This window comes from Erpetoichthys calabaricus, chromosome 8 (genome assembly GCF_900747795.2).
Source record: "Erpetoichthys calabaricus chromosome 8, fErpCal1.3, whole genome shotgun sequence".
Lineage (NCBI taxonomy): Eukaryota > Metazoa > Chordata > Cladistia > Polypteriformes > Polypteridae > Erpetoichthys > Erpetoichthys calabaricus.
The window spans coordinates 21,614,115-21,632,313 of NC_041401.2; the positions used below are offsets into that span (position 1 = coordinate 21,614,115).

Here is an 18,199-nt window from a genome sequence, read left to right on the forward strand (position 1 = left end):
AAAGCCCTCACTGACTCACTCACTCACTCACTCACTCACTCACTCACTGACTGACTGACTCACTCATCACTAATTTTCCAACTTCCCGTGTAGGTGGAAGGCTGAAATTTGGCAGGCTCATTCCTTACAGCTTACTTACAAAAGTTAGGCAGGTTTCATTTCGAAATTCAAAGCGTAATGGTCATAACTGGAACATATTTTTTGTCCATACACTGTAATGGAGGAGGCGGAGTCACGTATCGCGTCATCGCGCCTCCTACGTAATCACGTGAACTAAAAACAAGGAAGACATTTACAGCACGAGTCACACGTGGGAACGAAGGTAAATGACGTTAATTTTTGACTGTCTTTTAATACTGTGTAAGCATACATATTAACACATGTGCAATTAAACGTGTGCATTTACGGGGTGATTTCTCAGGCTTAAAAGCTCACCTTTTATCAAACGCGGGAAGAAAGGTAACTGACGTTGTTCACTGTCTTTTAATACTGTGTAACCATACATATTAACACATGTCCAATTAAACGTGTGCATTTACGGGGTGATTTGTCAGGCTTAAAAGCTCGCCTTTTACTAAAAAGGTAAATGCAAAACTATTTTCAATCAGTTTATTGAAACGCTCCCGTTAAGGATTGCAATAACATATTCGCGAGATAAAAGAACGAAGTAGGGGGAAATGGAGGAACAGCCGCAAACAGCGAAGAGCAAAAAATTAAACAATTGAGAATGGAGCGAGTTAAGCATACAAGCATGTTCATAAGGGAAACAAAGCACGGTGTAAAACTTAAGTTTAAATTAAGTTTATAGAAACGCTCCCGCTGCGGATTGCAATAACATATTCGCAAGATAAAAGTTTAATGAGAAGACACGAGGTATAAACGAACCACACGCCGTGGCGCAACGTTAGGGGCAACAGTTTCAACCATTCTATGATCTGCTTCTCGCAACTGAAAGACGGCACATGGCGAATGTTAGCCGACTTGCTGACCGCAACGTTAGGGGCTTCAACTATGGCGCTGACGCCACATCTCAGTGCCAACACTTTGCAGACTGTACTTAAAAGACACGCCCTCCTCACTGGACAGTTAAAAACACCAATCAAACTAACGATGACATCAAGTATTACCTAATCAAAAGTACGAAAGGAGGCATCTTCATAAAATGCGTGTGGGATGATTTGCATGAGACGCTGCTTTAAAAAAAAAATGATAAAAAAAATACGGGATAAATCCCGTCCAGTATTGATTCAAAACGGGACGCGCAACTTCATTCTCAAACGCGGCACGATTCCGTATTTTAAAGGACGGGTGGCAACCCTACAGTGCCAGGTAACCACCCATACAATCAGATTGTGATTCAGACTAGGAATGCAATGAATGTAATTACCCCGATCTACATACAAGGCGAAAGTCTTGCAACATTCAAAGATGATGGTTTGGGATAAGTACACCATACAACATAAAAGAGCTTATGAAGCCTTGAACCGAAAAAAGCAACATCTCAGAGATCGTAAAAAAAAAAATAGGACGTAATGTCGTTTTACTCGCTGTAGATTTTAGTCAAACATTACCAGTTATTCCACGAGGGAGACCAGCAGATGAACTCAACGCGTCTTTAAAATCCATGCTTCTCCCACGCTCGGTTATATGTCGCGTGTTCTCGGGTAGGTGCACCAAAAAATGTATACATTTAAGCATGTAATGGGCAAACAAAAAATGAGGTATACCCGAAGGCACTGCAGTAGTACTTAATGTAACTTTACTTCTTAAATGTTAATGTTTTACTGTTTAATAATTTATACGCTTCTTATATGTTGTTCAAATTCTTTTATCAAAATACCACTGACAGCGCAATGCACGATAACATGGAGTGAATACACCATACGCACCCGCCCACGGCTGCCCTGCTGTGCGCAGATAGGAGTTGATTCTACAATAAAATAAAATAAAGATAAAAAGAGTAAAACAATCATCACCCATAAAGCGTGTGTGTGTATATATGTGTATATATATATGTTGATATGTGGATGTGTATATATATATATATATATATATATATATATATATATGTAGATATGTATATATATGTGTATATGTATATGTATATATATGTTTATATGTGTGTGTCTGTATTTTATATATATAAAACACAGCAACACTCATAACAATGACAACACAATTACATTGACAATCATGCTACGTTATTTTTAAAATGTTTCCTTATTTTTTCATAACCTCTTTAACACACTACTTCTCCGCTGCGAAGCGCAGGTATTTTGCTAGTAGCTTATATGACTCGAGTAGAATTACAAAATAAACTCAGTTGTGTTACATGCTCTACATACTGTACTTTAAGCATGTTAGTCCATGATTAGTCAGCATGCCCTTGCAAGTTCAGGCTATAGTTCAGTTTGGCTCAGTTCCCATCACCTCCATTAAACACACATCTCCACTGAATCCTGTTTTGCCACACTGGATGAATTCCACACCAATCCTTTCTGCAACTTTCATAACAGCCTCTCTAACTTCCAAAGACACTCTAAACCTCCACCTGATAACTCTATATGCAACAGTATGCAATCTTACAAAAAACAAAAAAGTTTTACACTGTCAAGGAACTACAGTGAAAAACCCTTGATGCTTGTGACATGCACCTCCTCCTTCATAAAAGAAGTTGTCTCACTGCGGGTCAGCCTTTAAATTATGTTCAGTTTTACTTTTTCTTAATATCAATCATGTAAACTAAGTGTACATGGATAGGATGACATTTTAGCAATGGCTGATTTTCATGACCACTTCCTTAGCCACATGTACTCTCTAAATATAGACTTCTCTGAATTCAGAACAGAACTGCAAGCCATTATCTTGAAGACTGAAAGTGAGCCAACAAATTCTACTTATTAAATTCATAGTCAAAACATATTTCTCCCTGTTTATCATTTCTCTCCCATTTAAGGTTAAGGAATAAGGCAGTGATTTCAGTCTACTACAGTGGTGTCTCCAATCACTAAAATTCAAACTGTGGACTAATGAAACAAGACTTTTTTAATTAGACCTTCACTACCAGCTATTGTAAAATAATGGCTGGGCACTTGAGTCAAACTGCTGCTGTATATTTTCTATATCTTGTTGGGGTAAAGGTTTGATAAGTTCAGGATATTCGGAGTATTACTAATTGGAGGCCAGTTTACTGTTAGATAAGTGTACTGAATAAGTTGGTCTTTAAAGGTCTGTCCCCCCATTTCTATGTATATCATTCTGTAAATATTACAATAAATTTGCACTTTTTATGCACTTTGTTTTTAAAGTTTAACTTTAGTCATTACATCACACTAGTGTCTTGTTTCATTCCCGCCTCTGACTCACTGTGCTCTAATTGTTGAAAGATAGAACAAACAAGTATGTCAACAATTGATCTTGAAAGCTTCAAACATTCAATACTACTACTACTATAATTATTATTAATAATAAATACTTTGTTTACAAGACTGGAGAAAACTATTTCAAATGTGTAAATATACAAGCATTGTGGAGTTTAGAGTTTTCAGTGAGCTGCTCCAAAACTGAACCCAAATCCCTCTAACTCTGCAGCAGTGCTAACCTCCATGTAAGATAGCATTCTCAAACTTGATTAACCCAATTTAGGATCACAGATGGCAGGACTGGGCTCAAAGCGGCAAACAGTCCATTGCAGGTGTCACTCACGTACAAACCAACATAGGAGCAATTCAAAAATTGCCACATAACTCAGTGTATAACAATAACCCTATGACGAGTTAAACTGCACCAGTCTGGGGAAATGCTGGAAACATTAGGATCCAAAAACCCATGTGAACATGGAAAAGCATATAAAACAACAACATAATACTATTACATACAACATGTATGCGTCTTTGGGCACTTTGTATGATTTCAAACAACCATCCTCGGCAAGTGGGTCATCTTGTCTGCCTTAGTGCCAACTACACTCATTACTCAAATTATTTTGAACACAATACTACCTTCATGCTGCCCTGACCCACCTGGAGCAGCAGGGGAGTTACGCCAGACTGCTCTTTGTAGACTTCAGCTCGCCGTTTAACACCATCCTCCCACAACGACTGGTGTCCAAACTGGCAAATCTGGGACTTCCATCACTCACCTGCAATTGGATACTGGACTTCCTGTCTGGTCGCTCCCAGAGGGTCAGGCTGGGTCTCCACACATCCACTGCTCTCAGTCTCAACTCCGGGACGCCGCAGGGTTGTGTGCTCTGCCCGCTCCTCTACACCCTCTACACATATGACTGTGTCCCCACTCACCATAGCAACAAGATTATAAAGTTCGCGGATGACACAACGGTGGTCAGACTCATCTCGGGCAAGGAGGGTGAGCTGGCATACAGGGACGAGATGGAGCGGCCGTCAGAGTGGTGCACAGTCAATAACCTGCTCCTCAACACCACAAAAACGAAGGTGCTTGTTATTGACTTTAGAAAAAACAAAACTCATCATTGGCGGGGCCTGTGTGGAGAGGGTCCCGGTGTTCAGGTTTCTGGGCATTAAGCTGGAGGATGACCTGACCTGGAGCGCCAACACCAAGGAGCTGCTGAAGAAGGTGCAGCCGAGACTATATTTTCTGAGAATTCTCAGAAAGAACCATCTCCTCAAAAATCTGCTCCTTGCTTTTTATCACAGTTCCATCGAGAGTGTACTCACGTACGGACTGTGTGTGTGGTACGGCAGCTGCATTTTCCTCAGAAAAGAATGCGCTCCACAGGGTCGTCAGGACAGCAGAGAGAACAATTGGTTGTACCCTCCCCACTCTGGAACAAATCTACACCTCCCGATGCCACAAAAAAGCAATAGACATTTTACAGGATTCATCACATCCCGGTCATTGCCTCTTACAGCTTTTGCCATCGGGCAAGAGATACAGAGCAATGAAAACCAGGAGAAACCTCCTTAAAAACAGCTTTTATCCAAAAGCAATCATGGCCCTGAACTCAGCATAAAAACTGCTCCGTATCATTCTCCCAATGTGCAATATAGACTTAAGTCAACAAGTGCAATTTGTATATTTTGTAAAGTACTTTTATTACTATTTGGTTTGTTATTATTTTCTCTCTTCTTGTCTTTTTTTAACTCTTATTCCTCACACTGAGTCGACTGCACCTTCAATTTCGTTGTTCCTTTGTAAAAGTGACAAAGACAATAAAGATCTATCTCCTACTGGATTGGACCTTTATTTGACTCAAAGGAGCCTCAGTTCTTTATGGCATGGATTCCATAATAAATTTAAAACATTCCTTTGAGATTCTGGTCCATGTTTGCATCACGCAGTTTCTGCAGATTTGTCAGCTGCACAGTCATGCTTCGAATCTCCCATTCTACTTTCTCCCAAAGGTGTTCTATTCCAATTCAATTCTGGACTGGAAAGGACACTGAAGAACAATGAACACGTTGTCATGTTCTTGAAACCAGCCTGAGACAACTTCTGCTTTATGACATGGTGCATTCTCCCGCAAAAAGTAGCCATTAGAAAATGGGTAACCTTTGGGCATAGTCAGCAACAATCCTCCAATAAGTTGTAGCATTCATTCAATGATTGATTGGTATTAACATGCCCAAAAAGTGTGCCAAGAAAACATTACCTGCACCATTACACCCTCGCCACCAACCTGAAATATTGACACAAGCCAGTTTGGTTTAATTAATTAATGCTTTTGAAACCAAATTCTGACTGTACAATCTGTGAGCGTCAGCAGGAATTAAGATTCATAAGACAACAACTTGTTTTTCCAGTATTCAACTGTTCAGTTTTGGAGATCCTATACAAGCTGCAGTGTTATCTTTCTGTTACTGGTTGACTGGAGTGGAACCTGATGTGGCCTTCTGCTGTTGTAGACCATCCACCTCAAGTTGTGCATTCTGAGATGCTTTTCTGCTCACCACTGTTGTAAAGAGTGGTTATCCAAGTTACTGTAGACTTTCTGTCAGCTCAAAACAGTCTGGCCATTCTACTCTGACATTCTGCAAAGCTGACGCTCACTGGATGCTTTTTGTTTTTCATACCATTCTGAGTAAACTCTAGAGAGACTGTTGTGGGTGAAAAATCCTATGACATCAGCAGATACAGAAATACTCAAACCAACCCATCTGAAACTAACAATCATACCACTATCAAAATCACTTCAATCACATTTTTTCCACATTCAGGTGTTTGATGTGAACATTAACTGAAGCTTCTGATCTGTCTCATCAGCATTCGGACTGAGTCAGTTCACAGAATGGAGAGAAGACGATTATCAGACTAGTGCAAATGCAATAATCTATCTTTTAAGACAAAGGAGACAATTGTTGACTTCAGGAAGGCCCATGAGGTTCACAACCCACTGTACACCGTGGGAACTGTGGTTTAATTGGTTAACAGAACCAAATTCCTTGGTGTACACAAGGCAGCAGACTGAATTTGGTCAATTAACACAACCTCCATGGCCAAAAAGGTTCACCAGTATCTTCACTTCCGTCAGCAACTGAAGAAGACAAGACTAACTCCCCCACATTCTCACCACATACTACAAGGCACCATTGACAGAGATCTGACCAGCTGCATCACTAGCCACATTTCCATTAACTTCCTTAATACACATTTTGAAACTGCATAACAGAAAAAATGGTAATGAAAAAAATGAATTTCAAAAATACTCTCAAAATTAACAAAAAAAAAAGTTTATATGCTCGCTTGAATTCAACAAAGCAATAATTTGCAGAACTGCGATGAGAACATTAGGTCACATAATAGGACGTACAGTTTCAAATACAATGCAAATGTGATGTAACGAATACAGCGGTATCACAAGTACTACTGGGTGACCCAACACAAGTGTCCCTGATCAATAATCTGTCATCAATGACAGCCTGCAAAACAACAGTTGTTCAAGCCTTTCCTGTTAACATAATCTCGATACCCATTACTTGATGCATGAGTAAGTATATGTGAGCTGTCGATTGCACCATACACCTGAGGTATTTTGTGTACCTTGTAATTGCGCTTTGAAAAATGCCGTGCCTCTTCCACATCAGGTAAAGTGATGTATTGCTTCATTTTGGAGCATACTGCCTGACACAACTCATACACACACAAATGAACGGTGGTTTAGCTCACACTACAAGTATTACCAATAACCCCGTACTCCACACAGGTAGGCAGTTTATAAAGCGTGATGCCTAGGCACATCTCCGTTGGGCCTGGCTCCCTCATGTATACTACGGCAGGGGACACAAGGAGGCCTTTTGTAATGCATAATTCCATGAATGTTGAGCTATTCATCCTAAAATTTTGTACCCACAGCTCCTCAGTAAAATCATTGTGGACGATGTAACAGAAATCCCTAATATGTGGCTTCTGCAAAGTACAAGGAGTTCGCCTTCCCTTTATTGCATTCGCTCGCTCTTGTTGCCTCCATTTAAAAACAAACATGCCAATTGTAGATGCAATTAAAATAACAGAACCAACACCCATCGTATCAGTCAGCATTTTTAATTTCAGGTGATAAAACAGACTTTATTCGCATAAAATGACTCATTAGAAACACAGACAATTCACATTTGTGTTTTGTCAACTTTTCAGAAGTATTGCTTCTGTTTTGCACATAACTGCAATGAAAACGCGGCTACTGTCTGGTTTAGGAACTGCAGTGGCTCTGACTAATAAGATCCTACAACAGATACTGCATACAGCAGAAAAGATCTCTCGGACCTTTCTGCTCTCCATTAATGACATCTTTATAAAGAGTTGCATCTGCAAAGCCTATAGCATTGTGAAGGACTACTAAAACATCTCTCACGGTCTCTTTGTCCCACTCCCATCTGACAGAAGGTACTGTGGCATCCAAACCAGTTTTGCCAGGTTCTGAAACGGTTTTTATCGCTTGGCTGTTCAGACTCTGAATTCTTCCATTGTGCCTGCTCTGACCAGCTTATTTACATTCACTACATTTGTTATACTTGTTACTACTGTTTTTATTATAAGTGGCTTATATTACTTACTTATTACTTCTACTGACTTATCCCATTATTTATTTTTTATCGATTTATAGTACAGTAAAGGGCGGCACGGTGGCGCAGTGGGTAGCGCTGCTGCCTCGCAGTTGGGAGACCTGGGGACCCGGTTTCACTTCCTGGGACCTCCCTGCGTGGAGTTTGCATGTTCTCCCCGTGTCTGCGTGGGTTTCCTCCCACAGTCCAAAGACATTCCGGTTTAGGTGGATTGGCGATTCTAAATTGGCCCTAGTGTGTGCTTGGTGTGTGGGTGTGTTTGTGTGTGTCCTGTGGTGGGTTGGCACCCTGCCCGGGATTGGTTCCTGCCTTGTGCCCTGTGTTGGCTGGGATTGGCTCCAGCAGACCCCCATGACCCTGTGTTCGGATTCAGTGGTTTGGATAATGGATGGAGTACAGTAAAGCTCTTGACCTGTCTTGCACTTGTCTTGTGCTTGTGTATGTTACAGCACGGTCCTGAGGAACATAATTTCATGCTACTCTATGCTGCAGTATGGTGTATGGATGGTATGACAATAAAGTCACTTCACTTGAATCAATCTGCATGATGTTATGCACTGTGCTGCTGCCACATGATTGGCAGATTAGATAATTACATAGATAAGCAGGTGTATGGATGCTCCTAATTATTTTGTCAGTGATATATAAATAATATTAATGATATATAAATAATATTAAGAATCAGACGTTTTACATTTATGAACATGAAAAGTAAGAATCCTGGGCTTGAGTATGCACCTAAAACAGTTTGTTGAATTCCTGTATTTCTAACATGTCTACATTATGTTTTTCTGCAGGTTGCCTAACCGGCAACACTACACTGGCTCCCAGTGTATGAGGCGTGACAGTTTAATTCCCAGAATAAATATGTAGAAAAAAAAAAAAAAAAAGAGCGCAGATCTGTCCACGAGTGGCTACTGTCACCTTTGAAGTAATCTCCTTCCACAGCAATCCATTTAGGTAGATGATGTTGTCATGGCTGGAAACATGGCCTTTTCTAGACTACCCTTGAGTTCCTTTGTGAAGTTATGCTAGATGTCAGAAATGTCTGAAAAATCTTTGCCCTTTTATGGCACTTTTTATTTTTAGGAAGACTCAGATATCTCAAAGATGCTAAGTCAGGTGAATAGGTGAATGATCCAATTTGGTAACCGATTTCTTAGCCTGGAAGTTGTGAACACTAAGTGCATCATGACTTGAAGCATTGTCAAAATGGATAATCCACTAGTCAGTTCAGGTCTTCTACCTTTGAACAGAATCCCATAAGCTTTTCAACACTTCTAAATACTGCAGCTTGCCTATCGGACAAAGATCAGAGTGGATGATGTAATTATTTATCTACTCCTCAAGGCTTATTCTCACTTGGACAAAACTGGCAACATTGTGAGGATCATGTTTTATTTATTTATTTATTTATTTACATTTTTCCGCTGTCTTCAATCACACCCAGCCGTCCCTGTTAAGTGGTAAGCTCGGAGATACAGAGGTGGACGAGTCTATGGTAGTCTTCATACCAACATCAATATGCCCCAATACGCCAGCAAAATGCCTCACTGACACCGTAACTGCCAAGTCAGAAGTTTTCTTTCTTTTTAATGTTCCTCCTTTTTAAGTTATTGTGGTGTATGTTCACGGCATAGATAAATAAATTTATAGACACACACACACATACCATGTCTTTATTTAACGAGCTGTGCTACTAGTCTAAGACGCCATCCATTATCCAACCCGCTATATCCCAACTACAGGGTCATGGGGGTCTGCTGGAGCCAATCCCAGCCAACATAGGGCACAAGGAAACAAACCTCGAGCAGGGCACCAGCCCACCGCAGGGCGCATACACACATACACGCACACACCCCAAGCACACACTAGGGACAATTTAGAATCGCCAATGCACCTAACCTGCATGTCTTTGGACTGTAGGAGGAAACTGGAGTGCCCGGAGGAAACCCACACAGACATGGGGAGAACATGCAAACTCCAAGCAAATCCGGGTCTCCTAACTGCAAGGCAGCAGAGCGACCACTGCACCACCCCTATTGTATTTTGTAATAAAAAAAAACATTGCATTGCTCATTCCAACAGATGGCACGTAACAAACATCTACTATATAATAAAACACTAAGATCTGTGTGTGCAGTCCCACAGAGCAATCAAATTGTTCAGTTTGTCTTTCGTGGGATTGGTCAGTTTGGCTTTGGTGATGGATGGCATAAGACAGAAGTGTGAGTGTGAGACACACGAGGAGGAGTAAAGGCATATGAAGCAAACAGACAGTGTCAGCTTTAAAGACAGCAAGTACCAAACCAGACAGGAGGTGAGAAAGGCATCTCAAAAATAATAACAGAGTCTGAGAAGTCAGCTTTACATGAACACGCTCGAGAGATGGAGAAATGGTGAAGTATACAGAGGAAAGGCTAAGAAAGGTATACTTAGGGCAAGAGATAGAATAATTAAAATGTATTTACAATTACCTGCTACTGTAGCTAGTGTGTAGTAATAGAGTGCATTACTACATATGTTTGAGATGCGACATCTGTTGAAATGACAAATGCAACCCATAAATATCTGTTATATGCCATTTGGCATGGGATTCATAAAAGCGGTGTTAATGTTTGTGATGTGCCATCTGTTGGAAACCCAAATGCAATGCATTTTTTCATATAGAGTGCATTACTACATATGTTTGAGATGTGACATCTGTTGAAATGACAAATGCAACCCATACATATCTGTTATATGCCATTTAGCATGGGATTCATAAAAGCGGTGTTAATGTTTGTGATGTGCCATCTGTTGGAAACCCAAATGCAATGCATTTTTTCATTTTATAAAAAAAAAAAAAGTCTGTGATACGCCATCTGCTGAAATGACAAAGTCATACCAACCAGACAAATACATATATACAGAGACACCAACCCTTTAATTTTAGGTGTACAAGTTTCTGTAGAAAACCAAATAAAGATCTACCTAATTATCTAAGCAGCATTACTGGTTGACTGACTGTCCCTGTTCAATGAATTTGTAATGGACTATCCCACTGTAAACAAAAAACATTACTTTTACCTACACGGGCAACACAACATGGCTGTTCCAGGAATTAGACTCTTACACCTTGAATAACTATGTGCATCAGTGAGTGACGCATCCCACCCAGTGCAGCTGACACAGACACTGCCTCTAGGTGACCCTAAACCAGAGAAGCTGGTTAGAAAACGGATGGAACTTTATATGAGATTAATATACATAGATAAATATCTCTTCCCTACCACTGAATCGATTTCTCCCTGTTGGATCTCTCAGTGGAAATTTGAAAAAATTTGATGAGAACAGGCCATTCTGTCCAACAAAGTTTGCAAATCCTACCCACTTAATTCCTCCAAACTAACATCAAGTTGAGTTTTGAAGGTCCCTAAAGTCCAACAGTCCAGCACACTACCTGGTAACTTATTCCATGTTTCTACGGTTGTCTTTGTGAAGAAAGTCTCATAATGTTTGCACAAGATCTACACTTAACAAGTATCCATGGATGGACAGATAGCTAAGACTATAGTATGAACACACATCAGAATGTTTTAATTCTCTTATTTGCTACAACCTCCAGGGAGCCCGGAGTGCATCCTGTAACTGAGCCTGCCTTTTGAATAAGCTTGTTGATTCGGTTGGCCTCTCTTGAAGTGATGTTACCAGCTCAGCAAAACCACAGTGTGAAATTAAAAAAAAAATTTAATCGCACTGACCATCACAGAGTTGTAGAACATGTAAAGGATGTCACTACCCACATTAAATGAACAGAGCCTGCTACGAAAAGAAAAGAAAAAAAGACCCTTCTCTATGCTTTCTTATAATTCCTCTGTGTTTTGAGACCTGCCCAACCTCTCATTGATGTGGACCCCCCCCCCCCCAAGTAGTTGTAGGAGTGGGCCACCTTTTCATCCACTCCCTGAATAGTGACCAAACATTGAGGCTCTTTGGCGCAACTCAATAACCGGCTCCTTAGTTTTGCTGATGTTTAGTTGCAGACAGTTCCTCTACACCAAGAACAAAAGATTTCCACTTGAATCCTATACGCGTCTCATCCTCCTGTTTCTCTGTGTTCTTGCTGAACGGATTTTTAAGTAACAGCCTGGATCCACTGTACTAATTCCTTTCATAATTATAAACTGTTCAAATATGTCACCTCCTAAACGATTACACTCTTTTAAATCTTTCCTTATAACTCTTCCCAATGTATACTATGTACGAATATTCTTTGTGACATTTTCATTCCTTCTTTATAGGCGAATCAACCTATCTACTCCAGGTACTTTGTAACTATCTATGCTTCTGTATCTGTATTTTCTGCTTTAAGCAGGATGTGTGAGGGTCCGGCCAGAATATGCACATTTTTGCAGTCATATTCAAGACCACTCATACGTCCAGTCGTTTTAAAAATGCTCGCAGTTACACTGCATGACAATGACAGATGCATTGTAGTAGGCTGGGTCAAGCATGCAGAGAACTACACCTAAGCCTTTGTAACTGATCGACCGCCCTGCAGAGAAAAACCAACATGGGACAAGGGAGGAAAACTAAATTGCCCAAGGTTGGCTACGTTGAGGCTTTTGTCACGAACGCGCTATATATAGCTCAGATGAAAGAGTTATAAATAACTTGAAGCGTTCTCTGTGGCTCTCTTGATGGCCCCGAGTCATTGGAGTGGCACCTCCGACTGTTTCCTGCTAAGCAGCCGCCGCCTGTCAAAACAGTGCCAATCAGGGGCACAGTTTGCTCGACCCCCGGCAGCACTTACCCACTTTCACGCATGACATTGCTGTCCCCGCAGTCGCAGGCCCCGCCAGCCTGACTCCGGAACATATTGAAGTCGTGGCCTGTGTGGTCCCCATTATTAAAGCACTCGGCGCACAGTGACATGCAAGGGGAGATGCCGCAGGTCCGGCAGCGGTACGCCACGAAGTTGGCTGTCCACACCAAGCCGCACAAGGTGGCGTTGTCATAGGAGCGCACCGTCTTACAGAATTCCTCGAAGCCGTCCCCCACCGGCCAATAGGCACCGACACCATTCTAGGGCCTCGCTGTCGCCAGCTGGCCTCTCCAGGTTTAGCAAGCAGTCGAGCAGCTCCTGAAGCTGGCGTAGCCCCGCGCTGTTATCCGGCCGATTCAGCTCGGCCTTCAGGTGGGCAGCTGTAGATTTCTTGTCCCGGCGCAGCAGCGACGCCATCATGTACTCCCAGGTTGTTGTCCGCTGGATTTATTTTTGTTGTCTTGTTGCGTTCTCGGCTGTTCTCGCGGTATCGCGCGCGGAGGAAACTGTTGCCAAGCAGCCGAGAGACTCGAGGGTTGGTTATGTGCAGTTTCGCCGCGCTTATGAATTCTGTACAAACGCAGTCAGATGCGCTTGACATCTACGCGTGTTTTTAACCCAGATAAGCCAGCACGGCATATGGGAACTAAAGGCTGTAACTAACACCCCGCCTCTCACTCTCCTGTCTGTCATTTGTGAGTGTCTCTGGGCATCGGTGCACAGGTGCATATCATGATATTGTACTTTTGAATGAATATCAGAAAAGCAAATTCCTGACTGTTATTACGCAGGCACACTGGGTTTGATTACTGGCTACTGATGGGCATCTAGAAAGCGGTGTGCCAGAACGGATGAGAAGTATCCAGCTGCAGCAAGGACAGTTTTTAGCCTATGGACAGATCCGTGCACCTCAGCGAAGAGAAGCTTATTAAACAAGGGCCAGCATTCTTTTTGGAAGGATGGAAAACTTTTGCCCGTTTATGTCAAAGTTTTCCTTGCGTAAACTTTCAATCACCATTCCTATACGATACTATTCTCGACAAAGAAATCTACCTTTATCTGGGTTTTTTTACCTTTATTTATTTTTGAATTTCCCCATGGAAAAATAGTTTTATGTAATCTAATAAAGTTAGACATTTTCTTATTTCAGGTAATAATACAACAGCAAGTAACATGTTAATTTACATTTAGAATAAACACTGTAAATCGTACTTTTAAATGTTAATTTTACAACACAAAAGTATGTAGTTTTTGAATTGTACGACCTGTAAAACACCATATCATATCGTCATGTTTAAGTAAATATTTAGTTCTGTGGTTGATAACGTCTGACTTAGCTGGAGAGTGGGCGGGGTCTAACGAGACGACAGGAGCGTCATTTTATGGACCTCATAGTGTCTCAGGTCGCTGAATGAGGTTGAGGCTTCAGAGAGTCTCGCCTGCAGCTGGAGTCTATTAGAGATTATTCAGATTCCTTTTCATTGTCATTGCGCTTAGCACAACGAAATTGCAGCAGTCCTAAAGGTGCATTCACATATAATGGACATTCTTCTTCTTCTTCATCTTAGGGCTGCTCCTGTTAGGGGTTGCCACAGCAGATCATCTCCTTCCATATCTTTCTGTTCTCTGCATCTTGCTTTGTCACCCCCATCACCTGCATGTCCTCTCTCACCACATCCATAAACCTTCACTTAGGCCTTCCTCTTTTTCTCTTGCCTGGCAGCTCTATCCTTGTCATCCATCTCCCAATATACTCAGCATCTCTCCTCTGCACATGTCCAAACCAACGCAATCTCACCTCTCTGACTTTGTCTCCCAACCGTCCAACTTGAGCTGACCTTCTAATGTCCTCGTTTTTAATCCTGTCCAACCTCGTCACATCCCAATGCAAATCTTTAACTCTGCCACCTCCAGCTCTGTCTCCTGCTTTCTGGTCAGTGCCACCGTCTCCAGCCCATATAACATAGCTGGTCTCACTACCGTCCTGTAGACCTTCCCTTTTACTCTTGCTGATACCCGTCTGTCACAAATCACTCCTGACACTCTTCTCCACTCATTCCACCCTGCCTGCACTCTCTTTTTCATCTCTCTTCCACAATCCAATACAAGACAATACAAAACAATAACTAAATATTGCACTTAGGTATATTGCACATATTAAATTGAGTGCAATAGTGGAAATAGATAAATAATATAAAGTGCAAAGAATGCAAACATGTACTTGTAGTACAAGAGTGACTGTTGCTGGTCTTGTTCAAAAAGCGGACGCCAAAAAGCAGACGCCATCTCGTTCAAAAAGCAGACGCCACTTTGTTCTTTGACAGTAGAAAGCGGATGCCCAAAAAGCTTACAAGCGGAGATGGTTTAACAGTAGAAATTGACGAAAGTGTCTTTTCACGATGGAAGTCTAATATAGGCAGAATGTATCCAGAACAATGGGTTTTCGGAGGCATTTGCCGAGAGACCAGAGAGTGTTTTATATACTGTCACACACATGCGCATGGGAGGCAGCTAAAGGGCTTGAGTAAGGGCAGTTCTGAGTCATATCAGGATGTGGCGGAGTGCACTGACTCTTTTTCTCCCTTTCCTGCAAACCATTCACGAGAGATTCCACCTGGTCCTCTTGACGTCACTTCCGGGACCGAGCCTATGGCTGAAGACCTTCATGAGCCTGGCCCCTTTGATCTCACTTCCTGTCTTCCCCTTTAAAAGCCTCTACCTTTTCCCTATTCCCTCAGTTCTGTTTTGGACTTGGTTTTGTGCACATCAGTGCTGTACCTAATTTACGACTTTGCAGCCAGGAAACCAATTATACGGGTGGCTGCCCCAAACCTTTCTATGACTCTGAGTCAAGTTTGTGACAATACGCAGTGCCCGATAGAACAGCAGGTACGTTATTGAATGTTATTAAAGAATTTATCCGTCCAGGGACGTTAATAATATCTGACTGTTGGGCAAGTTATAATGGAATTCCTCATCTTGAAGTCTACAATTTCATGCATTTGACTGTAAATCATTTGGAGAATGTTCTAGATTCAGCTACTGGGGCGCATACTAATACTGTCGAAGGACTGTGGACCCTTGAAAAACGAAGAAACAAGGTAGAATGTGGGATGTCAAGGGCCCTTCTAGATTCATATCTGTGTGAATTTATGTGGCGCCAACGATATGCTGGAAAGGACTTATTTGAGCAAATAATGCTAGATATTACTATGTTTAATCTTCTGTAGTGTAGTTTAAGATTATTTGTGTACTAGTACTAAAATCTAGAGAATTCCAACAAAAAACAAATGGCGTCCGCTTTTATAGAGAATTCCAACAAAAAACAAGTGGCGTCACCTTGCTTTTAAAACAAGTGGCGTCCGCTTTTGGCGTCCACTTTTTGAACAAGACCCACTGTTGCTATGTTGGTCGTTGTCAGTCATTAGTAATATTCAGTACTTGTGTGGCTCTGGGGTAGAAACTGTTCTTAAATCTGTTGCAGAGGGCAGCAAATCAAACAATTGTTGCCCAGGGTGGAAAGGGTCTTTCATGATATTGGCTGCTGTATGTTGTGGCAGCGAGAGCTGAAGAGTTCCTCCAAAAAGGGCAATGTGCAGCCAATAATTTTCTGGGCAGAGTTTATGATCCTCTGATGGGCTCTCCTGTCTGCCGATGAGCTGCTGGTGCACCATGTAGAAATGCAGTATGACAGCACACTCTCAATGGAGCAGCGGTAAAAGGACACCACCAGCTTCTCCTTCAGGTTGTTTGCCCTTAGGATCCTCAGGAAGTAGAGTCTCTGCTGTGCCGTCTTGACTGCCACTGTGGTGTTTATAGACCAGGAGAGACCTTCTGCAACATGTATACCCAGTTACTTGAAGGTAGGAACACTTTCCACGCAGTCTCCATTGATGATTATTGAGTTGTGGTTTGTTTTGTGCCTCTGAAAGTCTATTATAAGTTATTTTGTTTTGGTAGAATTCAGGTTGAGGTTGTTCTCAGTGTACCATGCACTCAGTCTTTGGACCTACAGGCTGTCTTGTCTTCTTCTGAAATGAGTCCAACCACAGTCGTGTCATCCGCAAACTAATTATAGTGTTGGTGGAATGGAAGGTGTGGGAATATCCCGAAAAAACAAGTCAAAAACAAGAAAAAAGGTTTAGGGACTGTCCCCGTATATTGCCCTAAGACAATATATATGAAAAAAAAGATCAAAAGACTTTAAATTTGCAAAGCACAATTGACAGTTTAGTTTGATAAATGGATCGTTTTTATACAAAAAGGATTATGGGAAAAGGAAGTGGTTGGCAGGAAGTGACGTTAGAAACAGGAACCGGAAGTAACGTCATCTTAGTGAGTCGGAAGTGATGGGATCTTGAGGAACCGGAAGTGATGTCATTGAGGATGGCCGGAAGTGACGTAGTGGTAGCCATTTTGATGCCTGGAATTGGAGGCACTTATTTTTCTTCTGGTTTTCTGTGGAAAGAAGAGATCCAGGTAAGTACCACGTGACACTCATATCTCGTGATAGTTCACTCACCTTTAGGCTCTTTGACTGCCTCCTAATCACACGTGTGTGACAAAGGGTACACAGTCATAGGTACAGAAGAGGGCTCAGCACACAGCCTTGTGGGACGCCGGTGTTGAGTGTGAGACTGGAGTAGAAGTAGGGGCCTAATCTAACTGTCTAAGGGCAGTTAGTCAGAAAGTCTTTGATCCAGTGTGAACGTCCTAAGCCAGCAAGTTTTGTGACCAGTCTATCTGGGATAAGTGTATTAAAAGCTGAGCTGAAGTCTACAGAGAGCATCCTCACATAGCTGCCCTGCTGCTCAAGATGGAAAAGTGAAGTATCCAAGGCTGTGTAGATGGCTTTTTTTGTGGACCTGTTTGCTCTAATGAATACTGGTGTGGATCCATGGTGATTGGGAGGGTGGCTTTGATGTGTCATAGAACCAGTTGTTCAAAGCACTTCATAATAACAGGAGTTAGTGCCACTGGACAATAATTATTGAGACTGCTGATGACAGTTTTTTTTGGCAGCACAATAATCGTGGTAGACTTCAGGCAAGGAGGAATGATGGACTTACATAGGGAGAGATTGAAGATCCTTGTGAAGACTCCAGAGAGTTGATCCGTACATTCTTTCAGCACCAGTCCTGTCACACCATCAGGGCCGGCAGCCTTTCTTGAATTGGAACATGTGGTCAGCATTTGCACCCAAAGGAACTGTTCAGCCTCCTTCCTGTTCACCTGTTGCACACATCAAACTTTTATCGTATTTCTGGGGCCAATCACATAACTAAGTATGGAGTGTTGAACACTTGAGGTATGCATTGTAGACTGGTGCAGGCTGAACCATCAGTAGCTCAGT

General features: G+C 41.8%; 2 protein-coding genes across 3 annotated transcripts in view; both read right to left on the reverse strand.

The window, feature by feature from the left end:
* Positions 1–13,497, reverse strand: part of ubr3 (ubiquitin protein ligase E3 component n-recognin 3) — a 279,977-nt gene extending 266,480 nt beyond the window's left edge. The window contains 2 exon segments of the mRNA XM_051930608.1: positions 12,835–13,079; positions 13,081–13,497. Of these exon segments, the coding sequence (XP_051786568.1) occupies positions 12,835–13,079; positions 13,081–13,266 (431 nt within the window). The 5' untranslated portion in view covers positions 13,267–13,497.
* Positions 1–18,199, reverse strand: part of LOC127528918 (uncharacterized) — a 469,030-nt gene that overhangs the window by 444,549 nt on the left and 6,282 nt on the right. The window contains exon 2 of one of the 2 annotated variants that reach the window (XM_051930688.1): positions 14,750–14,830. The exons of the other annotated variant lie outside the window; for it this stretch is intronic. The gene's annotated coding sequence lies outside the window, so the exon portion shown is untranslated. Of the gene's footprint in view, positions 1–14,749; positions 14,831–18,199 lie in introns of those variants that run through there. 2 annotated transcript variants of the gene reach the window in all.